Raw genomic sequence first — 24495 nt, forward strand, 5'->3', positions numbered from 1 at the left:
TCAGAACATTTCATCACGAGCGGGTTTTTTTTCACCTTCTTATCTACAGTAGCCTCTGGGACAGAGATGATAGGGGAAGCGTTGAAACATTTGCAGCTGCAGGAGGGGAAAAAAGGGAGAGTAGTATTTTAAAAAGATGCATTTTAGAGAAGAATGGGTAGACTCTTTCACGGTGAACCAAGCTGTTAACATTACATAGTACATGTGCTTTCGGTACAAGGTCGCATTTTGCCTCTTATATTGAGGGCCTGCCAGTTTGGTGTGAGAGATCACACATGCAGGGCCAGGCAACAGAATTCGCCTTGCAGGCAGATATGGTAAGTCTTTTGGCTTCTTTAACCTTCATAACATGTGGGAATGGTTTCAAACAGCAGCGCCCTCATTTCCCATACCAAGCACCCGTTGGGTTGGCCATTTAAAAGGAGGGGCTGCGGTTTTTGGGTTCACGTGCAGCAGAAATCCAACTAAACCACCACCACACACCCAATTCTGTGGGATGATCATTTCACCCCTCCCCCACCGCGTGGCTAACAGCGGGGATGATTTCTTTTCAGCCACAGGCAAACAGCCCAGCAGGAACGGCCATCTCTGAATGTCCCCTTAATAAAATTCCCCTATTTCAACCCCACCTCCTGCATTCTTGGGGATCTGGGTGAGGAGGCTATGGAACTTGGGGAGGAGGGTGGTTGGTTACACAGGGGCTGCAGTGGTGCCTTTCCTGCACCTCAATCATATGCTGGAGCATATCCGTTTGATCCTCCAGTAGCCTCAGCATTGCATCCTGCCTCCTCTCATCATGCTGCTGCCACCTTTCCTCTTGATCCTGCCACCTGTCCTCTCACGCTTCCCTCCTGTTCTCGCATTCATTTTGTGCTTTCCTGGACTCTGCCATTGTCTGCTTCCACGCATTCTGCAGGGCTCTTTCAGTTTGAGTAGACTGCATGAGCTCAGAGAACATTACAACGTGAGAGTGGGGTTTTTTTTTCACCTTCTTATCTGCGCTAGCCTCTGGGATGGAGATGCTAGTGGCAGCGTTGAAACATTTGCAGCTGTGGGAGGAAAAAAAAGGGAGAGTAAAACTAAAAAAGACACATTGGCCATTTAAAAGGAGAGGCTGATGTTTTCGGGTTCACGTGCAGCAGAAACCCAACTAAACCACCCCCACAAACCCAATTCTTTGGGATGATTGCTTTACCCCTCCCCGTACCGTGTGGCTAATAGCGGGGATGATTTCTTTTCAGCCACAGGCAAACAGCCCAGCAGGAACGGCCATCTCTGAATGTCCCCTTAATAAAATCCCCCTATTTCAACCAGGTGACCATGAATGATATCACTCTCCTGAGGATAACACAGAGAGATAAAGAACGGATGTTACTTGAATGCCAGCAAACATCGGGACCACATGCTGCCATGCTTTGTTTTGCAGTGACAACTGGCCTGCGTGGTAAATTGTCCTACCATGGAGGACGCAATAAGGCTGCCCTCCTCAGAAACCTTTTGCAAAGGCTTTGGGAGTACCTGCACGACAGCTTCATTGAGATGTCCCTGGAGGATTTCCACTCCATCCCCAGACACGTTAGCAGACTTTTCCAGTAGCTGTACTGACCACGAATGCATCCCAAATCTTCAGGGCAAATTAATCATTTAAACACGCTTGCTTTTAACCCGTGTATTATATTTACAAAGGTACACTCACCAGAGGTTCCTTCTCCGCCTTCAAGGTCCGGGAGCCCGTCTTGGGAGGGTTGGGAGGGTATTGGCTCCAGGGTGATAAACAGTTCCTGGCTGTCAGGGAGAATGGTTTCTCTGCTTGCCTGGTGTGCGCTATCTTCAACCTCCCCCTCTTCATCATCTTCCTCATCCCCAAAATCCTCATCCCTGTTGTGTGAGACTCCCTGGCAGGAGTCTACGTACAGGTGTGGGGTAGTTGTAGGGGCACCCCCTAGAATTGCGTGCAGCTCATCATAGAAGCTGCATGTCTGGGGCTCTGACCCTGAGCGGGGGTTTGCCTCTTGGGTTTTTTGGTAGGCTTGCCTGAGCTCCTTAAGTTTCACACAGCACTGCTGCAGGTCTCTGTGATAGCCTCTGTCATTCATGCCCTTGGAGATTTTTTCAAATATTTTGGCGTTTCGTCTTTTGGAACGGAGTTCTGATAACACGGATTCGTCTCCCCAGACAGCAATCAGATCCAGTACCTGCCGTTCGGTCCATGCTGGAGCTCTTTTGCGATTCTGGGACTCCATGGTCACCTCTGCTGATGAGATCTGCACAATCACCTGTGCTGATCAGCTTGCCACGCTGGCCACACAGGAAATGAAATTCAAAAGTTTGCGGGGCTTTTCCTGTCTACCTGGCTAGTGCATCCGAGTTGAGAGTGCTGTCCAGAGCGGTCACAATGGAGCACTGTGGGATAGCTCCCGGAGGCCAATACCATTGGATTGCATCCTCACAAACCCAAATTTAACCCAGCGATGTCGATTTCAGCGCTAATCCCCTCATCGGGGAGGAGTACGGAAATCCATTTTAAGCTCCCATTAAGTTGACAAAAACGGCTTCGTTGTGTGGCCGGGTGCAGGGTTAAATCAATCTAACGCTATTAAATTCAACCTAAACTCGTAGTGTAGACCAGGGCTAAGACTAAAACTTGTGAAATACACATGGTAGCTCTGGGGTTGCCTCTAAGCTATCAGCTGGTTTGGGTGGATGGAAGAACACAAAGCAATGTTTCTATCCAGCTCTCCTTTTGAGCCTGAGAAATTTGTCCCAGACATTTAAGAAGAACAAGAAGATGTGAGGAATGTGTCTTTTTAGGCTGCAACTTTAGTAACTTAATTCATCTGGGAATTATCAGCAATAACTCATTCAGTGCAGGTTATCATTCCTTTCTCATTCATTTCCACCTATTTGGGGAGGGCTGCCATCAGCCCCCTCCCCTCCAACCTTGCTTGCAGCCATTGCTGGGACCCCACCACCTTTCCCTGGGAAAAGGGAGTTGTCTCCTTACTGTAACAGACATTAGGAGCCCCAACCCTGTTCCCCAACTTCTTTAGGGGATGCCTTCCCCTAAATCCACTTTCAATTTCAGTTAATCAGAGAACCAGACTCCCTATGGAATAATTACCTGCACTGGATACCTGCTACCAACCACATCACAACAACTTTAACCTTACTTCCTGGCTGACCCAATCAGGTCCTGAAGGTGTGTGGAAGGTGAAAAATCCCACACTATTCCAGCGAATCTGATAAGGGAAAAATTCCTTCCCAGTCCTGAAAAAGGCAACTAGAACAGTGTCCACAACAGACCACAAAAACCCAGTTCTACACTTGTCCAATGGGTGGGACCTGCTGATCCATGAGAGAGGGTTCTGTCTGGCAGGACAGAGCATATATACCTTTTCCCTGCTCTGCAGGAGGCCAGTGGCTTACCTTACCTCCTCTGGCCAGCCCTAGCTTAGGTAAAATGCCTCCCTCCCCCTCCCCACCTCAGTTTGAAGGAGGGGAGCAACAGTAAAGGAGCCACATCCTTTTCTTCCCACTTGTCCAGACAAAGTGCCCTGTTACCTAATGAAAAACAATTCTGTATACAGATTCCTTACTGAGAGATAAACATCATGTATATAGTTGTTGTGCTTTCATGCATATGTCTGTATTGATTTACATGCCACTTCTAATTCAATGAAAAATTCACTGATACAAATTTTTTCCTTTCTGTGTGAGGAGCAAACTACACAGGAACCCTGCCACACAAAATAAATTATGCACTTTGTCCATATCTGCTACATAAAATACTTCTGAGATAAAAGTCTTAAAGTATACTAGGCTTATGCATACATTTTATAAAAATAATACGTACTTATTTTATTTATTAAGGAAGCAATTTTTTGTCTCATATGGGAAGGCAAAATGCTGTTGGTAAGTACAATATTGTGTTAATATTGTAAGTATATTAGAAATTAGTCAGACTGTACTAAAGCTTCCATGGTCTTAGTATATCAACCCAATATCATTTCATTTTGTAATCTACAAATAAATTCAATCATATGATACCTGCTGGCAGATTCTTCTTTAAATTATATGGACACTTTTCAAATTAATTGCACCTCTGTAAGAGAGAGAGGAGTATTTTTATACTATTAATATTAACCTATGACCATAGATTAAAATATATGGTTGAAAGAATCTGGTTATAAGAGTTAATTTTAGGCAGATGTAGTTCAGACTGCAGACTTGGTATGGCGGTTTGATGAACATAGGTAAAGTAAAATGAGTAACTGTGATTAACTGGCTTAAGTTTATAGTTCTCAAAACATCAGGCCACAGTAGGGTTGTTCCTTAGTATGTTATGATTAAATATATAGAAAGATATATTTATTTTATTTCTATATCGCAAATATAAATTTTAAGAATTCAATTTTAAAACATTGGCACCTAAATTTGCACCTGGAAAATATTTTCAGGAGCAGGTAATTGCCAGTGCAAATTGGTATTTGTGCATTCAAGTGACTATTTAGACCAGGGGTGGGCAAACTTTTTGGCCCGAGGGCCACATCGGGGTTGCAAAATGGTATGGAGGGCCGGGTAGGGAGGGCTGTGCCTATGCAAACAGCCTGGCTCCCGCCCCTTCCCGATTCCCACCCCCTGACTGCCCCCCTCAGAACTCCCGACCCATCCAACTCCTCTGTTCCTTGTTCCCTGACCGCCCCCTCCTGAGACCTCCCCCCCGCCCCCCGGGACCCGACTCCCTATCCAACCCCCCCTGCTCCCTGTACCCTGACTGCCCTGCCCCCTATCCACACCCCCGCCCCCTGACAAGCCCCCCGGGACCCCTGACCCATCCAATCCCCCCTCCCACTCCTTGTCCCAACTGACCCCACCCCCTATGCAACTGCTCCCTGTCTCCTGACCACCACCACCACCACCCCCAAACCTCCACCCCATCCAACTGCCCCCTGTCCCCTGACTGCGCCCCAGGACCTCCTGCCCCTTATCCAACCCTCTCTGCCCTCTTACCAGGCCGCTCAGAGCGGCAGGACAAGCTTATTGGAAAGCTTGGGAGGTGGATGGGCGCAAGCCGTGCTGCCCACGCAGCGGTGTGGCTGCAGGGAAGGGGGGACAGTGGGGGAGGGGGAGGGGCCAGGGGCTAGCCTCCGCAGCCGGGAGCCTAGGGGCCGGCAGGAAGGTCCCACGGGCCATAATTTGCCCGCCTCTGATTTCGACATACAACCGTGAGCTTTGTGCAATTATGTATGTTCACATACATTTTACAAGTGAAATTTAGTCACTGATATTAAGAATTAGCCAGAAAATACTTATTTTGATTTTTAAAAATTGAAATATAATTCTTTATACATGAAGAGGAATTCTTCTTATCTTTTGGTACTGCTACACCGAGCATAATGGTTGGAGGGTTTTTTGTTTTTGCTTTTTTAAATAAGCCTCTTGGCTTTACCTTTTCACTTAAGAGACAATTTTATATAGTTATACAGAGTGGTTCTGGTTTTGATTTTATTTCAGTTATGGACCTCAATGTATCAGAGACCCAACTTTGCATCAGTGTAGAGGCTTGCACAATTCGTCTACCGCCACCCCAGGTACAGAACAGTTCTAATTTCTATGGCTAATTTTGTTCATCCTACTTGCACTTATTTTATCTGGGCTGCTTTATTTGAAAAGAACATGGGGAAGCAAGATGTTTACTCCCAATTGCCATTGGACATGCACTATGTTAGTTGCTTAGCCTCATCTTGTACTAAATATATATACCATATATTATTGGATAGGGTTGTACTCATGGGAGTCTGACAGTCATTCCAATCAGAATGTCAGAGGTGTGAGATTTCCCTATAGTTACTGTTTGAAGAGAATTCCAGAGAAAATAATAAGAGCATGGGAAAAGGGAAGCACATGCTGGTAGCACTATTTCCCCAAGAAGAAAAGGAGAACTTGTGGCACCTTAGAGACTAATCGATTTATTTGAGCATAAGCTTTCGTGAGCTACAGCTCACGTCATCAGATGCATACTGTGGAAAATACAGAAGATGTTTGTTTTTATACACACAAATCATGAAAAAATTTTCTTTATTTTAATTCTTTATTTTCATTAAAAAATCTTCTGTATTTTCCACAGTATGCATCCAATGAAGTGAGCTGTAGCTCACGAAAGCTTATGCTCAAATAAATTGGTTAGTCTCTAAGGTGCCACAAGTACTCCTTTTCTTTTTGCGAATACAGACTAACACGGCTGTTACTCTGAAACCTATTTCCCCAAGGATAGTAGATTTTTCACATGAAACATACATCCATTTGGGACTGCCGGGCAAAGATGTTACAGAACAGTCCTCCTCTGGAGAAGATGATGAATTAGTAGCAATAGAGGCAGATGAAACCATTGAGATTTAAGCACTGTATCATCCACAAACACCCAAAACCCTGTTTGACACCAGGGTCTCTGACCCCTTTCTTGTAGTCTCCACATAATAGAAGGATGTCTACACACAGTGCATGATGATTACAATGGATGGACGTCTTTATGCCACTAGGTCACCTTATATAATAATATTCTCCAGCATTACCCAGGAGATAATCCTTCTTTCACTTTCATCCTATAATAGCTTAGAGCAGGGGTGGGCAAACTTTTTGGCCTGAGGGCGACATCTGGGTGGGGAAATTTCTTGCAGGGTTGGGGTGCGGAGGCGGAGTGCGGGGTGTGGGAGGGGGTGCGGTGTGCAGGAAGGGGCTCAGGGCAAGGGTTTGGGGCAGAGGAGGGGTGTGGGGTGTATGAGGGGGATCATGGAAGGGGTTTGGGGTGCAGGAGGGGTGCAGGATGCAGCAGGGGGCTCAGGGCAGGGAGTTGGGGTGCAGGAGGGGTTCAGGCTCCGGCCCGGTGTTGCTTACCTAGAGCGCTCCAGGGTGGCAGCGGCACACACCGGGGCCAGGGCAGGCTCCCTGCCTGCCAGCCCCGGCCCTGCACCGCACCACTCCGGGAAGCGGCCGGCACCACGTCCCTGCATGGCCGCTGGGGGTGGGAGGGGGTGCGCAGTGGGCTCCGTGTGTTTCCCTCGCCTGTGGGTACCTCCCCCGAAGCTCCCATTGGCTGCGGTAACCCGTTCTTGGCCAATGGGAGCTTTGGGGGAGGTACCCACAGGCAAGAGCAGCGTGCAGAGCTCTCTGCGGCCCCACACCCAGGGGCTGCAGGGACGTGGTGTGGCCGCTTCTCGGTGCCGCGCCATGGGGGTGGCAATCCCGCGGGTCGGATCCAAAGCCCTGAGGGATCGTAGTTTGCCCATCCCTGGCTTAGAATAACATCTTATGTTCAAAACCATCTATCAACTTTTAGCCATCAGAGCTATCAAAGAAGTCCCATCTGCACAGCGCTTCTCTGAAACCTGTTCCATTTTCTTTGTGATACCCCCCAAAAAGTTGGGAGCAGTTTGGGTCATGCTGGATGTGAGCATAGTTAGCAAATATATCAGGAAACCATACTTCAGTATTAAGAAATTAGCATCCGTTCTGATAGCCGCCATGTCACCTTAACTGATCTGGTACAATGAGTACTAAATTTCTGATTACTTCTTTGCTTACAAAAGCAAGCATTTTCAATCCATTTCTATCCTTTAGAATATCCTTTGGCTCTCAGGAGAAAGAAATTCCACCGTTTCCCCTAGCTAGATAACATACTAATCAAAGACAACTTCAAGGTATCAGCCTTGAAAACGACACAGGCAGTGATGATGGAAATTAACATGATGTTTCATTATCAGTAATCAGTATTGTGGTCCATAATTTGCTAGAGTCTGAAGATAGACACAGCAACTGAAAGGACTTTTCTGTCACTGCGTGGATGCAAACCATGACAAACAACAGTCTCAGAAAAGAATGTTTCTCCAGGTCTAAGAGTGTCTATGACTTTAGCTCCAGCATGTCTTCTCTCAGAATATCTGGGCATCTCTCTTGATTTTTTCAAGAGGCAAAGGCATAGCTTCTTGGTAGTCTTGCTGAGATCTTCTGCTACCCTGGTTATTATGCTGCAATACTGTCATTAGGTTGTCGAACATTAGAATATGTTGGTTTCTGAGTAGAACTTAAAAGTACTGCAGGGATAGTAAGGAAGTTCTTAGTCTGAGGACATTTATTTTGTGCTTCAAGTCCTTCTGTATCCAGTATCCTTAAATGTTAAAGTACCTCCAATATGATCCATCAGCCTTTAAGTCTTTTACGTCTTTAGCCAGTTCCTGGAAGTTTAACGTTTGAAACAGACTCTGCCATGTGACAATGTGAATAAAATTCTAAAATTAGCAGTTTGTAATGGCTGATAAATGAATATTCATGTATAAGCTTTGGTAGTACATTTGAATGCATGTTAGATGTTTTGCATGTTCCTTTTTCATTTTGTATAAATGAAGCAATATTTGAAAATAACAAAACACTTTTTTTTCTATTTAAAGCTGGAAGACTTTGACATTTCAGCAAACATCTTAGATATATTTGACAACAATAAAAATACAGTCATTCAGAGACACTCCATTTTAAGTAACTGGTGCTATGTCTTGCCAAGGTAAAATTCTATTTAATTCCAACAAAAACAAACAGTTTACCAAATATCTGTGTTTCCAACTATGCTGTGGGTTATATCTAGCGTTCTCTTTGCTTTACCCCTGTACAGCATGAAAATGGGTCAGATCATAAGTATTAGCCATGTAATTCCACCAGAGTCTCCTTTTCATTCATACAAAGACTTTCAGAAGCACTGGAAGAATCTGGTAGGAAAGAACATGATTACATATGATTTTTTTCCCTTTTGTCTCTTTTTTGAATTTTTTTGTGTTAATCACATTGTTTATAATAACATTCCATCTATATGTGTATTTTATTTTTAGTATGGGTATATCCTTCCAGAGGATCATGGAGAGACAAAAATATATTGCAGTGTTTACTTCAAACTGATAGGGGAACGGCTCTTTACGTATCCTTTATACATATTTTATTTTGTGTTAGAACGTCTTCTCCTCTACTGTGCTAGCCAAGATCCAAACTCTAATCCAAATTGAGGGCCAAATTCACTGCAGTTGTAATTCCATTGAAGTGAATGAGGCTAAGTCATCAGAAAATATGGTCCAAAATATTTAATTCAGTTCTTCTGTAGTATTAATGAATGATGTCAAATCTGGTCTTCTCTATTTTGCTGGAAATGTTTCTTAAAGGACCCTGAGATATGAATTGGGAACTCTTGTAGGGGCTGGGATGCCAAATCTTTGAGAGAATAATTTTTCTTCAGCCTGTTTGTTCGGGCATATGCGTTGAATAGGCTTTAACAACAAAAACAAAAAAAAAGCCAACCAAATAAAAATTTAAGTTTTAGTAAATCTGAATCTGAATAAAATTACTTCACCACACAGGCCCTGATCCTGTTAACATTTACTCTCATGCTTAGAGTTCAGGACATTTGAAGTGTTTTCACAATTGAAACCTAAGTCTGGTTTCACTTCCATAATATCTGTGAAGTTACCTGTTCCTCACAATCATCAAGAGTCTTCCAGGAAAAACAGTCTAGATGACCTATGACTTTATAATCTTAAAAACAAGCGGAAAAAACCCCTTTTTATAAAAATAAATCTTTTCAGGCCTCCTTGTTATGGAAACAAGAAATGGCACTAACAGAATGTTTTTCTTTGCAGGTCACCCTTTACTAGGGGCATTATCAATTAGTTCAGGCCTCATTTTTCCTTTGCTTTGCAATTTGTGCAATCCAGTGAGGAATATGCTCCATATTCTAGCTTTATTTTTTTAAATCCACCCCTGCATCATTGAAATACTGAAAAAATAATAGCATTGCTAATACTTGTTTCAGACATTTTATGTTGCTGCTGAAATGACTGCCAGTAGAGGGTGTTCACATTAATTAGGAAACTCTGATTTCAGAACCATGCTCACAAAGAAAGAACTCAGACTAAAAACCAAGATTCATATTGAGTTGTGCTTTGGAATGAGAAAATAATTAAAATATCCAGAGAAGGAAAAGAAGAAAACCAGGAGGATGTTACAAATAAAACACTAGTTTCTATCACTTTTACTTCTGTTGAATAATACCTTATTTTGCAGGATATTCCATTGATTTCAATGTGTCGGCTCAAGCAATAAAGTACTTCTCAATGGGAATGAAAATGGCTTAATTTAGCCTAATGAGAGTAAAACTTTCAAATCTCCAAAACCATTAAAACTACTAAAATGTTGGTCCCTTTAAAAATAGTAAAGCTGCTTTTTTTAAATTCTTTTGAAGAAATTTTAGTGTGTATTTAAACTTTTATTCAAGAAAAGGATAAACAGTTTCATTATACAAAATGCTAAAAGCCATCTTACATAGCCCTTAACACTTATTCAGGTACCCTTTAAGTTGCATAAGAAGCCAACCAGTCCAATATTTTACTAGAGTAGATTTAGAAGGAGTGTTAAACTCTTTTCTTTCTGACCTAAAATCTAAACTTCCTCATCTATGTGGATTTCCAGTAAAAATGACAAGTAAAGCATTGTATGCCACAAAGGAACTAATCAAACATCCCATGCATGTAAGAAGTTTTATGTTTATATTAATATGTATATTAATGGGCACAGTGTTGTTCATGATAATACGTGCTCTTTCCCAGGTGAATTTTCAGAACACTGCAAGAGTATAAAAGTATTTCTCACCATGAATAACTGTTAATACTTGTGTTTTTCTAGTTAAATGGGTAGCCTCACATATTACTGTTCATATCATAACTGTATAAGAAGATATGGAAGTGATATGTTGCCAAATTACCAGTTCTGTTGGAATCTAAGGTTTCCTTTTCCTGAATTTTTTATCTTAACTCTGCCACCATAAATATCACAACAATATTTTTTTCCTTGTTTTGAAAAAGAAAATTAGAGAAAATAAGTAGTCTAGACTTATTATTGCAAGCATTTAAATGGTTTGAGTCAGGCTGAAGTTCACACTTCAGAGGTGAAGAGGATGGGAAGGAGCAAAATTTACAACTCTTTTAGAATAATGGGCTATATGAAATACTATTTTCAGCCTTTTCTGAGCAGTAGCACACGTGCTGATTATCTTGTCAGTGAAAGAAGAAAAACTTATTTTTTAAAAAACAAAGAGTAGAATTTGAAGAATGCAGTAGAAATTGCAGAGTTTCGAAAATGTTAAGATCTGGTGTCTGAGTGAGGCTCCTGTTTCTCTCTTTCCAGTAGCTGCAGCCCCTAATGGAGAAAGTTAGGATGACTCCTCCTTATTTCCCACAGTTTTCACAGGCATCCAGGCATTTCTTTGTTATGAAAAGTCTAGATGTCTGTGTAAGTAACTAGAGACAAGGAGGACAGTCAGCCAGCTAGCTCTGTGTGGGCCACTAGAAATTGCTTTGCATTCCACAGTTTTAGAAGTACTGCTCTAAAATGACGACTAAGGATTAGGTCTTCAATGTCTGAGAAATGTGGCAATCCGAAAAGTGCCTCATCAACCAATTGTAGCTCATAAGCAGAGAATGGGGAAACTGGATCCAGTGCGTTTTGTCCCTCATCCCTCAAAACTGTAGAAATCTCTAAATACAAAAACCACACAATCAGAGTTCTATGAGGTTTCAGGTGGTTTTTCAGCCTGGTGTGAGACAGAGGACATAGCCGTAGTATTACCGTCTGTGATAACTGTGCAATTAAGGAGAATGTCCTAATGGAAAATAACTGTAATCATAGCAAAACTAATTTTGAACAATAGCAGCTACTCCTCATTTAAAGAGAGGGTTGATTGAACATATCTGCTGATTAGGGAGTCAAAAGCATCTAGGTTTCCTGTGGCACAATAGGAGCACTGAGGAGCAGCGTAGAGAAGTTTGCTCTGCATGCAGATGCCATAATATCCTGAAGGGTGGAATTGGATCTCTCCCTATGGGCTCTAGACCCTTTTCCTCAAAGAGGATATTGTAGCAGAAACTCAGTGTGGCAAATCACACAGAATTTTCAAAGTAGTTTTTCCCTTTCAGTGGATTTTTTCCATGAGAGGGAATAAAATGATCCGATATAACAGATATGAAAGGGGCACATTACTGAAATGGTTTCTCCACTTGTATTTGTAACAGAAAAATTCCCCTGGGGTCTTTTATTGTTGCTATGTGATGTTAAAAGGTTGCTGGGTTCCATTTCAGTGGTGGGTGAAGTAATCACTGTATATAGCTTGTGGCATGCTTTTTTATTCTTGCTTGAAAGGATATATATTGTGCAACATATTTGCCATCTTGACAATCAGATATTTGCATACATATTACTTTTCATTTATCAAGCTGAAAAAAATCTTTCCTTAAATGTCCTTAATAGCAAGCATACAATGTTCTTAATTCTAGGTTGTTTTTAAAAAAATAGAATTATAAAATAACCAACACAAAAATGTGTACACTGTATGTTGTATACAGGCTAAGTTATTGTAGCATTGTAAACTAACTCTCTTCGTTCAGTTGAATCAGTTTGGCAACAGCTGTGTGTTTCAGGGAGTAAATGCCAAGCCTGCAAATCTGACCAGCAAACCGATATGGAAGGTATCTCTGACTCAAGCACCTCCAAGAAGAGAGACTTTGCAGCAGAGGTCTTCACAATGCAGTTCAGGAATTAGCCACAGGATGGAGCTTTTGATCAATCAGCCAAAACAATGTACTCTCTCAAATCTCATTCCATGGCCAGAGAATGCTGTTGCTGAGGCCATGAAGAAAACAGTGCATAGTAGACAGCAGCAGCAGACTCCAGGAGCATCAGGGGTACCAGTTCACTCAACTGAATCCTTAAGAATGTCTGAGCATTCATGTGTGGATTCTCAAAAGAACAATGCCACTAGAATTATACCTATTTTCAAAGGAAAGTTGTTGCAAATGGATGTAAAGGCCACAAGAGCCAATGAAGGAAAGAAAAAAGTGAGTGTTTTATGGCATTCTCCAAAAGTAGTTAGAGATGTCACTGTGTCTAAATTATCTGTATGCAACCTCAGTGTAAATCAGGTATACAAAACTGTCCAAACTGTGTCATTCAAAAATCCTACTAATGGCACTGATGCTCAGAGAATGACTGGGAAAGCAAGTGTAAAAAATGCTGGACCTATATGTGACCAGAAAAAAGAAACTGGTAAGCAGCTGACAAATTCGGCTTTTTCTAATAGCCCATCTTCAGGTAGGAATTCAAGTAAAGGCAAACCTGAAAAGCTAAATTCTTCTTCATTATCTGCTAGTGACAAATCAGTGCTTCAGACATCAAATGCTAATCTAGGTTTGAAAAAACCTGCACTACTCAGTTCTACTACAAAAAAGGGGGGAAAGTTATCAAATCAGAACACCACAAAAATATTTGGGGAAAGTCACAATTCAAAGAAGGTACAGATACAGATTTCTGAGTCGGACAAAGAAATTGCAAACACCAGCATATCACAGCATCAAACAAAAAGCCCAACTGAAGGAGCCGGGTTAAATATTCACAGATTGGTTTTAAACAGTACAGTGCACAGAGCCAAAAGAGAACATCAACAATCATTAATACCACCAAAGGAGTATATCACCAAGACAACCAATCACCATTCACAAGTCAACTGTGAGCAGGTACAGTAAATAATTGGTTTCACCTATACTAGTTCTCACCAATTCTGTGTGTGTGTGTGTGTGTGCGTGCGCGCGTGCACTCGCTGAGGTAATTAGACTATTCATTGCATTTGATGCTGTATCTTAGTTCTGCCAGACAGTATGTTTCTAATATTTGCTGTAATTTGTATTAAAATCTTTAACCATTGCCTCCTGTTACAGTAAAAGACTGATTTGTTTTATCATCTGAGCTGTATGCCCTTGTAATTGTGACTTTCTAAAAGGAAGGATAATTCCTTTAAATTTCGTTCCAGATTTTTATTTAATGGGACTAACAAAATTTATAAACAATAATATGCTTCCATTTTCTGTGTGTCAGTCTGTCTTCACACAAAGTTGTGTACCACAACCAGCTATTGGATGGTATATCAGACCAGCTCAAGTATGTGATCGTATCACCTACTAGCTGTAGACTACAGAATATGTAAGCCCAATGCTTTTATACAAGCTTGAAACTTTAGCAGGTTCAGCTGTTACAACACATTCATTGAAAACCTTTGCATGTATAATAGCTATTTAGATTACAAGTTAGTAGAAATTAGGGCTGTCCATTAATCGCAGTTAACTCATGAGATTAACTCAAAAAAATTAATCACGATCAATTGCAGTTTTAATCACACTGTTATACAATACCAATTAAAATGTATTAAATATTTTTGGATGCCTTTCTACATTTTCTAAGATATTGATTTCAATTGCAACACAGAATACAAATTGTACAGTGCTCACTTTATATTATTATTTTGATTACAAATATTTGCACTGTAAAAATGATAAACAAAAGAAATAGTATTTTTCAGTTCACCTCATACAAGTACTGTAGTGCAGTCTCTTTATCGTGAAAATGCAGTTTACACATGTAGATTTTTTTTGATACATAACTGCATTCAAAAACAGAACAATGTAATACTTCAGAGCCTACAAGTCCATTCAGTCCTACTTCTTGTTCAGCCAATCGCTAAGACAAACAAGTTTGTTTACATTTACAGGAGATAATACTGCCCTCTTCTTATTTACAATGTCACCTGAAAGTGAAAACAGGCATTTGCATGGCACTTTTGCAGCTGGCATTGCAAGGTATTTACATGCCAGATATGCTAAACATTCGTATACCTCTTCATCCTTCCACCACTATTCCAGAAGAAATGCTTCTTCGCTGACTACGCTGGTTTAAAAAAAAATGCATTAATTAAATTTATGACACAATTCTCCCTAAAGGAGTTCGTTACCTCCTGTTCTACCTGCATTCTGCCATATATTTCATGTTATAGCAGTCTCAGATGATGACCCAGCACATGTTGTTCATTTTAAGAACACTTTCTCTGCAGATTTGACAAAAAGCAAAGAAGGTACCAATGTGAAATTTCTTGAAGATAGCTATAGCACTCGACCCAAGGTTTAAGAATCAGAAATGCCTTCCAAAATCTGAGGGCGACGAAGTGTGGAGCATGCTTTCAGAAGTCTTAAAAGCGCAACACTCTGACCTGGAAACTACTGAACCCGAACCACCAAAAAGGAAAATCAACCTTCTGCTGGTGGCATCTGACTCATGATGAAAATGAACATGCATCGGTCCACACTGCTTTGGATCATTATCTAGCAGAACCTGTCATCAGCGTGGACACATGTAGAATGGTGGTTGAAGCATGAAGGGACATATGAATCTTTAGCGTATCTGGCATGTAAATATCTTGTGATGCCAGCCATAACAGTGCCATATGAACACCTGTTCTCACTTTCAGATGACATTGTAAACAAGAAGTGGACAGCATTATCTCCCGCAAATGTAAACCAACTTGTTTGTCTGAGCTATTGGCTGTACAAGAAGTAAGACTGAGTGGACTTTCTAGGCTCTAAAGATCTACATTGTTTTATTTTTGAATGCAGTTATTTTTTTGTAGATTATACTACATTTGTAAGTTCAACTTTCATGATGAATGCAATACTGTACTTGTATTAGGTGAATTTAAAATACTATTTTGTTTTTTACAGTGCAAATATTCATATTTATTTTTGATTACAAAGTGAGCAGTGTACACTTTGTATTCTGTGTTGTAATTGAAATAAAAATATTTGAAAATGTAGAAAACATCCAAAATGTTTAAATAAATGGTTTTCTATTATCGTTTAACAGTGCAATTAATCACGATTAATTTTTTTAATCGCTTGACAGCCCTAGTAAAAATGCAAGTTGTTAACAGCATTTGAACTTTGTGCTGAATGGCACACTAAAAATAATTTAAATAGAGTATGATACTTCCTCTTGAGTTTTAATAAAACAAGAAGTGGTAAACTGAGTTCAGTGCAATAACAGTGATGAATTTAGCACCAAGTTTTTTAAGACGTTCAAGAACGTAAGTTGTGCTTTGAATCTTCTAATTTTGCTTTTAATTTGTATCTACAAAGGCTTTTAACTTTAAGAAAATTATCCATACATTTTGTTACACTGTCTTTACAAGATATAGAACCTTTTATTGCTGCTATTTAAGAATGTTCTTCACCATAAGAGAATAAAAAGATGTTTTATCCTAAAAACTCCCGGGAGTGGGACACAGGGTGGTATTTTCCTTCCTATGATTTTCTTAATCTATAAATATGAATTTGGTAGATGGTAATTCTTTCTCAGCCTGACTTTATTATTGTTGGGGTTGGTTGGTTTGTTATGTGGGGGACAGGGGGGATGATGAAGGGGGTTGGGCAGAGAAGGGCTCTTGCATATGTCCTGTGAGCACAGTTCTTAATTTATGTCTGCTGGCTTTTAAAAACAAAAGTCTCTAGAAATATGAAGCACTGGGCTATTAATGCCTCACAGACACAGGTTAGCTGCTAGAGTGAGAATGTACATCAGTAAGAAAGGGTACATATTCATAGCGGTCTATTCTTTGGACAGTGAGTGATAATTTATCTGTATAATTCACATTGGTGTTAGTGTTGGTAGAAGTTACAGGCCAGGGTGGATTGTAATGGTGAGATTCAGTGGCCAAAAAAAAAGTCAATCAGAAGTCCTGTCATGATAACCATTACAATAGTACTGGAGTTTTAGATAATGAGGGTATATCAACTTTTGTATTTTAAGATGTTGACAGTGAATGATCCCTTGCATTGTGAAGCAGTGGCCTCAAAACAGATTTACTCAAAGATGGAGACCCATTTGAAAACAACTTCAAAGAAATGTTGTGGCAAAAGAAGGCAGGTAAAAAACTTACTAACATCCAGACACTAAGTGATGAAAAAGACAATATGTACTTTTTGATTTTAGAATATTGACCAGTTAAAGCAAAACCGGGAATACAAGAAATCCCTTATGGCCTGGAAAAAGTAAAACTTTTATTTCATTCCTGTCTTTTCAGAATCTTTTGGCCAACTTTTAAAATTTTGAAAACATACTCCTTCAGAAATTAAATATGTAGTAACACTAAGAAGGTTAATAATATTTAATGTAAATATTTTATTTTAGGGTATATGAAAATAACTTTTCCGATTCCACATTAAAAAATCTTGTTAGGAAAGACATTCACAGTATCATACAACTTATTTCTGGGATTTATTAATCCACTTTATAATGGTCCTATAAATGAGATTCTTCTGACTGCATGAAAGCTTTTCCTATTTGCTGAAATGTATGCCATCAATTTAGAACATCCTTTTCTGCATATGTATTTTACTCTGCTTAATCATAATTTGAAGAAACTATTGCAGAAAATGTGGACTTCGTCTATTTTAAAAACCAGTATATGTAATTATAGTGGAGATTGATTTATTGATTAATTTTTTGGTTCCATACAGTCATTTCTGTTTGTGGATAATCCAGGTATGTTACAGATTACCACCGTCTCCTTGATCCAAAGTATTGAGACATTTAAATTGAGGTGCATAGCTATCAGCTTCATTGATCATGTCAGCACTGCATAAGTATCCACACAGCACTAACTAGGTATATAGTAAATGCTTTATTACATTAGATCACTGGTATATTTTGTCCAATATTCCATCTTCAACGGTGACTAGTAGCTAATTTTCGAGTGGAAGGTGCAAGAATTCCTGAAATGGCCAATCGGGACAGTTTTTTCTTCCTGCCCCAAGCTGTTAGTAGGTGGCTTATGCCCTGCAATACAAAATGTGATCCTTTATTATTTGTATAATTTATTTTAATGTAACTATGGATGCTCACATTAGTTACATAAATGTCTCATCATTTTTAATCCTATTAAACTCTTGGATTCAGTAATATCCTGTGGCAATAAATTCTATAGGCTAGGTATGATTTGGGTAAAACATAAAGTATTTCCCTTTACTGGTTTTAATTTACTGTCTTTCAGTTTCAGTTTTAATCCACTTACTTTTGTAGTATCAGAAAGAATCAATAGGAGCACGCAAATAACTGCTAGATACCATTCATGTACCGTTTTATGTACCTTATATCCCCTTTTATTTGTCTCCTCTCTGAATAAAACAGTCCTAATCTTTTCTCGCTTCTAATGGAAGTCTTTCCATAACTTTTAACCATATTGCTGCCTATCTCTGAACCTCTGTTTCTACTACATCTTTTTTTAATATCTGATAACCCAAAGGGAAAGAGTATTAAATGTGAGGGAATACTATCCATTTATATTGTGGTAAATATTTTCAGTAGTATTTTCCATTCCCTTCTTTTTATGTTTTAACTGGTAGTTTGCATTATGAGTACTTGCAGACTGGTGGGCAGTTTCACCAGCCAGGGAACAGAAATAAGGTCCAAACCTCAATCCTTTTAGGACTCTTTTATAATTAACACAAAAAATAAATGGACTTAAAAGCACTGGACAATAATTCCCCAAATGCTTTCCCCCACTTTAGATAGCCAGGAGAAAAGGTGCACCCTTCTTCTTAGCTCCCCTTTGACGCAGCTTTTCTCCCAGCCACCTTTCATACTCCACTGGTTGCAGCCCTGTTAACCCTGTAGAGGTTGCAATGCCTTTACCTTTTCACGCCACCATGGCACATAAATAATCGTGTCTTTTTCTTGAGCATTAATAGTTATTTCAGAACCTAGAAATGTGCACGAGTAGTTCAAATTATTCCTTTTAATTTACATTTGTCGACAGTAAATGTCATCTTCCATCTTGCTGCTCATTCACTTAGTTTTGTTGGGTCCCTGTGGAGTTCATCATAGTGTTCTCAGGTCTTGACTATTCTAAATAATTTTGCGACATCTGCACATATTACCCCCTTATAATTTTTCATTTTTTCCAGATAATTAATAAGTATATTAACCACTGGTCCAACTGTGTGTTACCCAGGGTTTTCAGAACCCCCAACACTGGTAACGTAACTGTTTCACTCCAGGCAGCGTCAGTAGAAACACAGTGATTCTGTCTGATCAAGGATTAAATGCAAGTAAGCGTGCTCTTATCTAAGCAGTTTATGAGATTTAAGCACTCACAGACATAAGCAATAGGTTTAGAACATCTCAAATATTTACCTATATTCTGAGATGTTATTGAATAATCAATGACAAGTCAGCGCTGGGCAAACGCCTCCCTGCTGGGAGTAAACATGTCAGGAAAAATGTCTCTCTCAGGATAGCTCCAGAGGACTGCTCCCAAGTACACTCTATTACCTAAACAAGTGGCTCTTAACCTGGGGTGCATGCACCCCCTGTGTGGTGCGAGATGCCCTTTCTGGGGGTGCAAGACATGCCAGATTTTTTTAGAAGGTAAATCATCGAAAACACAAATTAAGCACAGGCACGTAAGTACAACTACTTTGTTTAATCAAACCTATGTACTTATTACATTATACAGTTTTTAGCGATTACTGTAATATACAAACAAAAAATATATCTAGGTTTAAAGAACTGACCTACTTCAATGATTATTGATAAGAGGTGCAAGAACGTATTTTGAGAACCAAAGGGATGCAGGCTGCAGTAAAGGTTAAGAACCACTGATCTAAACTTTTTGTAACTAACTTCTACAAAACAGAGGTCATAATGACCTTACTAGATCATCACTTTTCCTAACTTTCAATAAACTTTTAATAGCTGAGGCATCTGGACTCCAGGTGGTCCGTCCATATATCTTCTTTCATTCTTGGTTATTTACTTTTCCTTCCTCCCTCCCATTCTGAGTAGCAAAACTGCCAGCAGTTATGACCTTGCTTCTGAAAGCCTGTCTCCAAATTAACCCTTAACTATGTGGTGTTCTATTTCATTAATTCATAGTGGCTGAGTGCACTTAATATGCCCTCAATCCAGGGCAACATGTGGATCCCTGGGAAATCACTTTTAATCTAAGCACACATCCTTTGAAAATTAGGCCCCTTTAAGGTATCTGAAATTGGGCACTCAAAAGTCACTAGTTGCTCTTGGAATGCTTGGCCATTACTTTTGATCCAACATTTAAAAGGATATTTTCAGCAGTTTGGGTTTTAATTTAATCTTCCGTTACATACTATACATTATCCCCACATTTTGAACATTGCTTAATTGATCTATGAAATGTATGCTTATTTTCTGTTTCCTGTACTGTTCAATCAAAATTTCTTATTTGCAGAAATGACATTTGTTAGTTTAGCTGTTGGCTTAGTGTTACTCAGCACTGAGTGCATTCAGTTAACTTGCTTTATTACTTGTTAGCAGGAAGAAGGAGGAGGTTATTCAAAGTCAAAGAAATCCAAAACAAGTAAGCCTGCTATCTAGAATGTGGATGTAGAGGAGCATAGAAAGAAAAATCAGGTATTTCTGTGTTACAAACTTGAAAGATTCTTCTTTTTAATAAAAATAATACTCTGTCATCTCCGATTCTTAAGGATCACAATTACTCTATAAACTGTCTGTACAGAGATTGCCTTACACCAGGGGTAGGCAGACTTTTTGGCCTGAGGGCCACATCGGGGAATAGAAATTGTATGGCGGCCCATGAATGCTCACAAAATTGGGGTTGGAGTGTGGGAGGGAGTGAGGGCTCTGGTTGGGGGTGTGGGCTCTGGGGGGTGGGGCTGCAGATGAGAAGCTTGGGGTGCAGGAGGGTGCTCCGTGCTGGGATTGAGGGGTTTAAAGAGCAGGAGGGGGATCAGGATTGGGGCAGAAGGAGAGGCTCAGGGATGCAGGCTCTGAGCAGCGCTTACATCAAGCGGCTCCCGGAAGTAGTGGCATGTCCCTTTTCCGGCTCCTACGTGTTAAATGGCCCCGACCCTGCTAGCGCCAGTGCAGGGCCATGCGGCTGCTTCCGGGAGTTGCGTGGTGCTGACTCTGCGCCCTGGAATGGGGTCATGCTGCGGCTTCTGGGAGCCACGTGGTGTGGCCCCTGACCTGGTGCCCCCAGCTGGAGCGCCGGAGCGGGGCAAGCCCCAGACCCTGCTCCCCAGCAGGAGCTTGCGGCCTGGCTTAAAATGGCTTGCGGGCCAGATCCAGCTCGCGGGCCGTAGTTTGCCCATTCCTGCCTTACACAATAAGAAGCTGGATGCTAGGATAAAATACTAACATACAACAAAGCCAGAGTTCTTGGTTTCTTCAAACACTTGCAGATAAGTAGTCTTTTCATTTTGCTTGTCTGGCCTTTCCTGGCAAACAAGCTCTATATTGAATTATAAAAGATTCCTACCCTTAGATGTGCTCAGACTTGGCTTAAACTCACATATGATTGGATAATTTGTCTTTTCTTTCTTTCTTTTTTTTTTCCTTCAAACCAAATGAAACCTAGTTTCTGTGCATTGCTGAGTGCAGTTTTTAACCTAAGTTATTGTTAAAATCACAGGACCATATCCAGCTGAAGTTATGTGCATCATTTCCTGTAAGGGTGAGCATGGTGGCTGGGCACTTGGGCAGCGATAAGTCCTAATAAAAGGATAAACTGACCAGCCATGCAAAACATTAAAGATTATACAGTTCCACAATGAGAAGACTGAGATACCAGTGCTCAGAATGTGCGGGGTTTACGTTAGTATTAGTCCTTCAGGGAAGAATATTCTTCTTGTACATTAGGGATGCAGAGAGCATGTTAGAAAAAGGACAGTTTTACTCATGCAGCCAGTTAAAAGTTATCAACCAAAACTTACATGAGGGAACAGACTCTGTGGTTAACAATCTTAGAAGTAAATGAGGTTATAGGAGTCCAAAATAAAAATATCAAAGTAATAAAAAAAAAGGAAAGGGATCACATAGGTCATGGCTGGACCAAAAGTACAGTGTATACATCATACAAACAAATGGGAATATCAGGGTCTTAATAAAAAGAAAAATACTTAAAGAATGTTTCCTTTTTAATTCTGTTTCTGGTTTCAGCATAAGTGATAATAGGTAGCCAGGCAATCAATCTCTGTCAAGCAGTGCATTTCATGCCTCTTTGTTCCCTGAGGTGGATGCATTCCCTGAAATGACATGAACACCCACTCTTTATTCTGCCTGGGAAAAGCTCATTCCCTAGATGAGTGTATCCTGTATGTGTAGTGCCTTCATACGTCAGGTCCTCACCCAGCCCAGTATTTAGATGTGATATTTGATTAGTCGTTTTCCCCTGAAAAGGGACAAAGTAGTTCAGCTTCAAAATCAGGCAACTGAGGCATGACCCTACCAAAAAGGAAATCTGTCCTAGAAGATTCAACATCCTGGTCTGTAGTGCTGAAGTCTGTGAGTGGCCCTGAGGCCTCACTCTGTACCAAAGATGTTTGCTCTGAGATGTGAGATTAGCTTTGTCAAAACTTTGTACTGAAGCTGATTTCAGCTTTTTATTATGTATGTACCAGTAGGGCCCAGCTTCCCCAAGGAGGATCAGGGCCACATTGTGATAAGTGCTCTATAAACTTTGTCCCAATTTGTTTAAAATATAATGATTTCTAAGGATCCTGTTAGTGTGGACTCTTCCTCAGTTCTGGGAGCTGACTAATCCTTGTCAGTGTAGTGATGCCAGAGTCTGGGCCTAAGAAGTTTTGGTCTACAACCTCTTTTTATAGTGTACTGTCCTGTTGTTGTGCCAGTGTTGCATCCATATTCAGCACTTACAAATGCTTGTTTGCTTTTGACATTTGTTCTCTTGAGATTTACTCCTGAGCCTTTAAAGTTTACCATGGGACAATATATTGAGATGAGATGTTTTTAAAATAAAATAATTGTTGTCTTGCAGGAGGAGGTTGGCTTCACAACTTATCACTATATAAACATTTTTATTTACAATTTCCTTACAGAAAGGGGATAGTTTTTTCTGCTGAATAAGAGCCAAGATCCATAAACTCCAGTATCTGTCACAGAAAATCACAGATGTTTCTGATTTTCTTCTCACTTTTGTTTTTGGAAATCAGGAGTATCTCCCCTAAAGTCAATAGAGTTACATTGGTGTAAGACCAGTGTGAGAGGAGCATCAGACACAGTATTTAATAAATCTTGTCCACTATATATAATATCACTTTCTCTTGAGAGCGGGACTCAGGCCTTTTTTGGGACAATAGGAGAAGTTAAAGATTAAGAGTTAGTTAAATTTAACTTGGTTGACTTTTTATAGTTTACCTAAAACCTGTATGACCAAAAATTTTAACAGTGATTTATACCCCATTTCAGCCACTTTTAATTCATTTTCTAAGGTACAAATTAAATTGGGAGCTGTTCAATATTCCACTTAGTTTTTTGTAGAAGGAAGTGAATTGCAATTGTTTTCTGAGTCATAAAACTGCTGCTGAAAAGGAAATTGGGCTTGTAGGTAGGTCAGGAATCATAGAATCATAGAATAACAGGGTTGGAAGGGACCTCAGGAGGTCATCTAGTCCAACCCCCTGCTCAAAGCAGGACCAATCCCCAATTAAATCATCCCAGCCAGGGCTTTGTCAAGCCTGACCTTAAAAACTTCTAAGGAAGGAGATTCCACCACCTCCCTAGGTAACGCATTCCAGTGTTTCACCACCCTCCTAGTGAAAAAGTTTTTCCTAATATCCAACCTAAATCTCCCCCACTGCAACTTGAGACCATTACTCCTTGTTCTGTCATCTGCTACCACTGAGAACAGTCTAGAGCCATCCTCTTTGGAATCCCCTTTCAGGTAGTTGAAAGCAGCTATCAAATCCCCCCTCATTCTTCTCTTCCGTAGACTAAACATCCCCAGTTCCCTCAGCCTCTCCTCATAAGTCATGTGTTCCAGTCCCCTAATCATTTTTGTTGCCCTCCGCTGGACTCTTTCCAATTTTTCCACATCCTTCTTGTAGTGTGGGGCCCAAAACTGGACACAGTACTCCAGATGAGGCCTCACCAGTGTCGAATAGAGGGGAACGATCACGTCCCTCGATCTGCTGGCAATGCCCCTACTTATACATCCCAAAATGCCATTGGCCTTCTGGGCAACAAGAGCACACTGTTGACTCATATCCAGCTTCTCGTCCACTGTAACCCCTAGGTCCTTTTCTGCAGAACTGCTGCCTAGCCATTCGGTCCCCAGTCTGTAGCGGTGCATTGGATTCTTCCGTCCTAAGTGCAGGACTCTGCACTTGTCCTTGTTGAACCTCATCAGATTTCTTTTGGCCCAATCCTCCAATTTGTCTAATCCCTCTGTATCCTATCCCTACCTTTCAGCGTATCTACCTCTCCTCCCAGTTTAGCGTCATCTGCAAACTTGCTGAGGATGCAATCCACACCATCCTCCAGATCATTTATGAAGATATTGAACAAAACCGGCCCCAGGACCGACCCTTGGGGCACTCCACTTGATACCGGCTGCCAACTAGACATTGAGCCATTGATCATTACCCGTTGAGCCTGACAATCTAGATGCAGAAGGTTCTTAAAAGAAGGAGGGGAAAGAGTTACAAGTATAAAAGGAGTTAGAGCAATAACCATATTAAAAATAGCAGAACTTATGTTCCCAAACTGCTCTGTGAATCACACTTGATTCTCAAA

The 24495-nt window shown here is 40.6% G+C and overlaps 1 protein-coding gene across 25 annotated transcripts in view; it reads left to right on the forward strand.

Moving 5' to 3' along the window:
- The window catches only part of C2H18orf63 (chromosome 2 C18orf63 homolog), a 57503-nt gene that overhangs the window by 25198 nt on the left and 7810 nt on the right, over positions 1 to 24495 (forward strand). For 7 of the 25 annotated variants that reach the window (XM_043539944.1, XM_043539962.1, XM_043539960.1 and 4 more), the window contains 10 exons: positions 3871 to 3912; positions 5515 to 5591; positions 8445 to 8554; positions 8636 to 8759; positions 8877 to 8962; positions 10379 to 10562; positions 12474 to 13598; positions 16714 to 16830; positions 17424 to 17571; positions 20254 to 20352. In XM_043539944.1, coding sequence (XP_043395879.1) covers positions 3871 to 3912; positions 5515 to 5591; positions 8445 to 8554; positions 8636 to 8759; positions 8877 to 8962; positions 10379 to 10562; positions 12474 to 13598; positions 16714 to 16830; positions 17424 to 17549 — 1991 coding nt within the window. In that variant the 3' untranslated portion in view covers positions 17550 to 17571; positions 20254 to 20352. Of the gene's footprint in view, positions 1 to 3870; positions 3913 to 5514; positions 5592 to 8444; positions 8555 to 8635; positions 8760 to 8876; positions 10563 to 12473; positions 13599 to 13799; positions 14296 to 16713; positions 16831 to 17423; positions 17572 to 20253; positions 20353 to 24495 lie in introns of those variants that run through there. The other 18 variants (XM_043539952.1, XM_043539964.1, XM_043539966.1 and 15 more) reach the window with 17 other exon arrangements.

Source organism: Chelonia mydas, chromosome 2, assembly GCF_015237465.2.
Source record: "Chelonia mydas isolate rCheMyd1 chromosome 2, rCheMyd1.pri.v2, whole genome shotgun sequence".
In the NCBI taxonomy this organism is placed as follows: Eukaryota; Metazoa; Chordata; order Testudines; family Cheloniidae; genus Chelonia; species Chelonia mydas.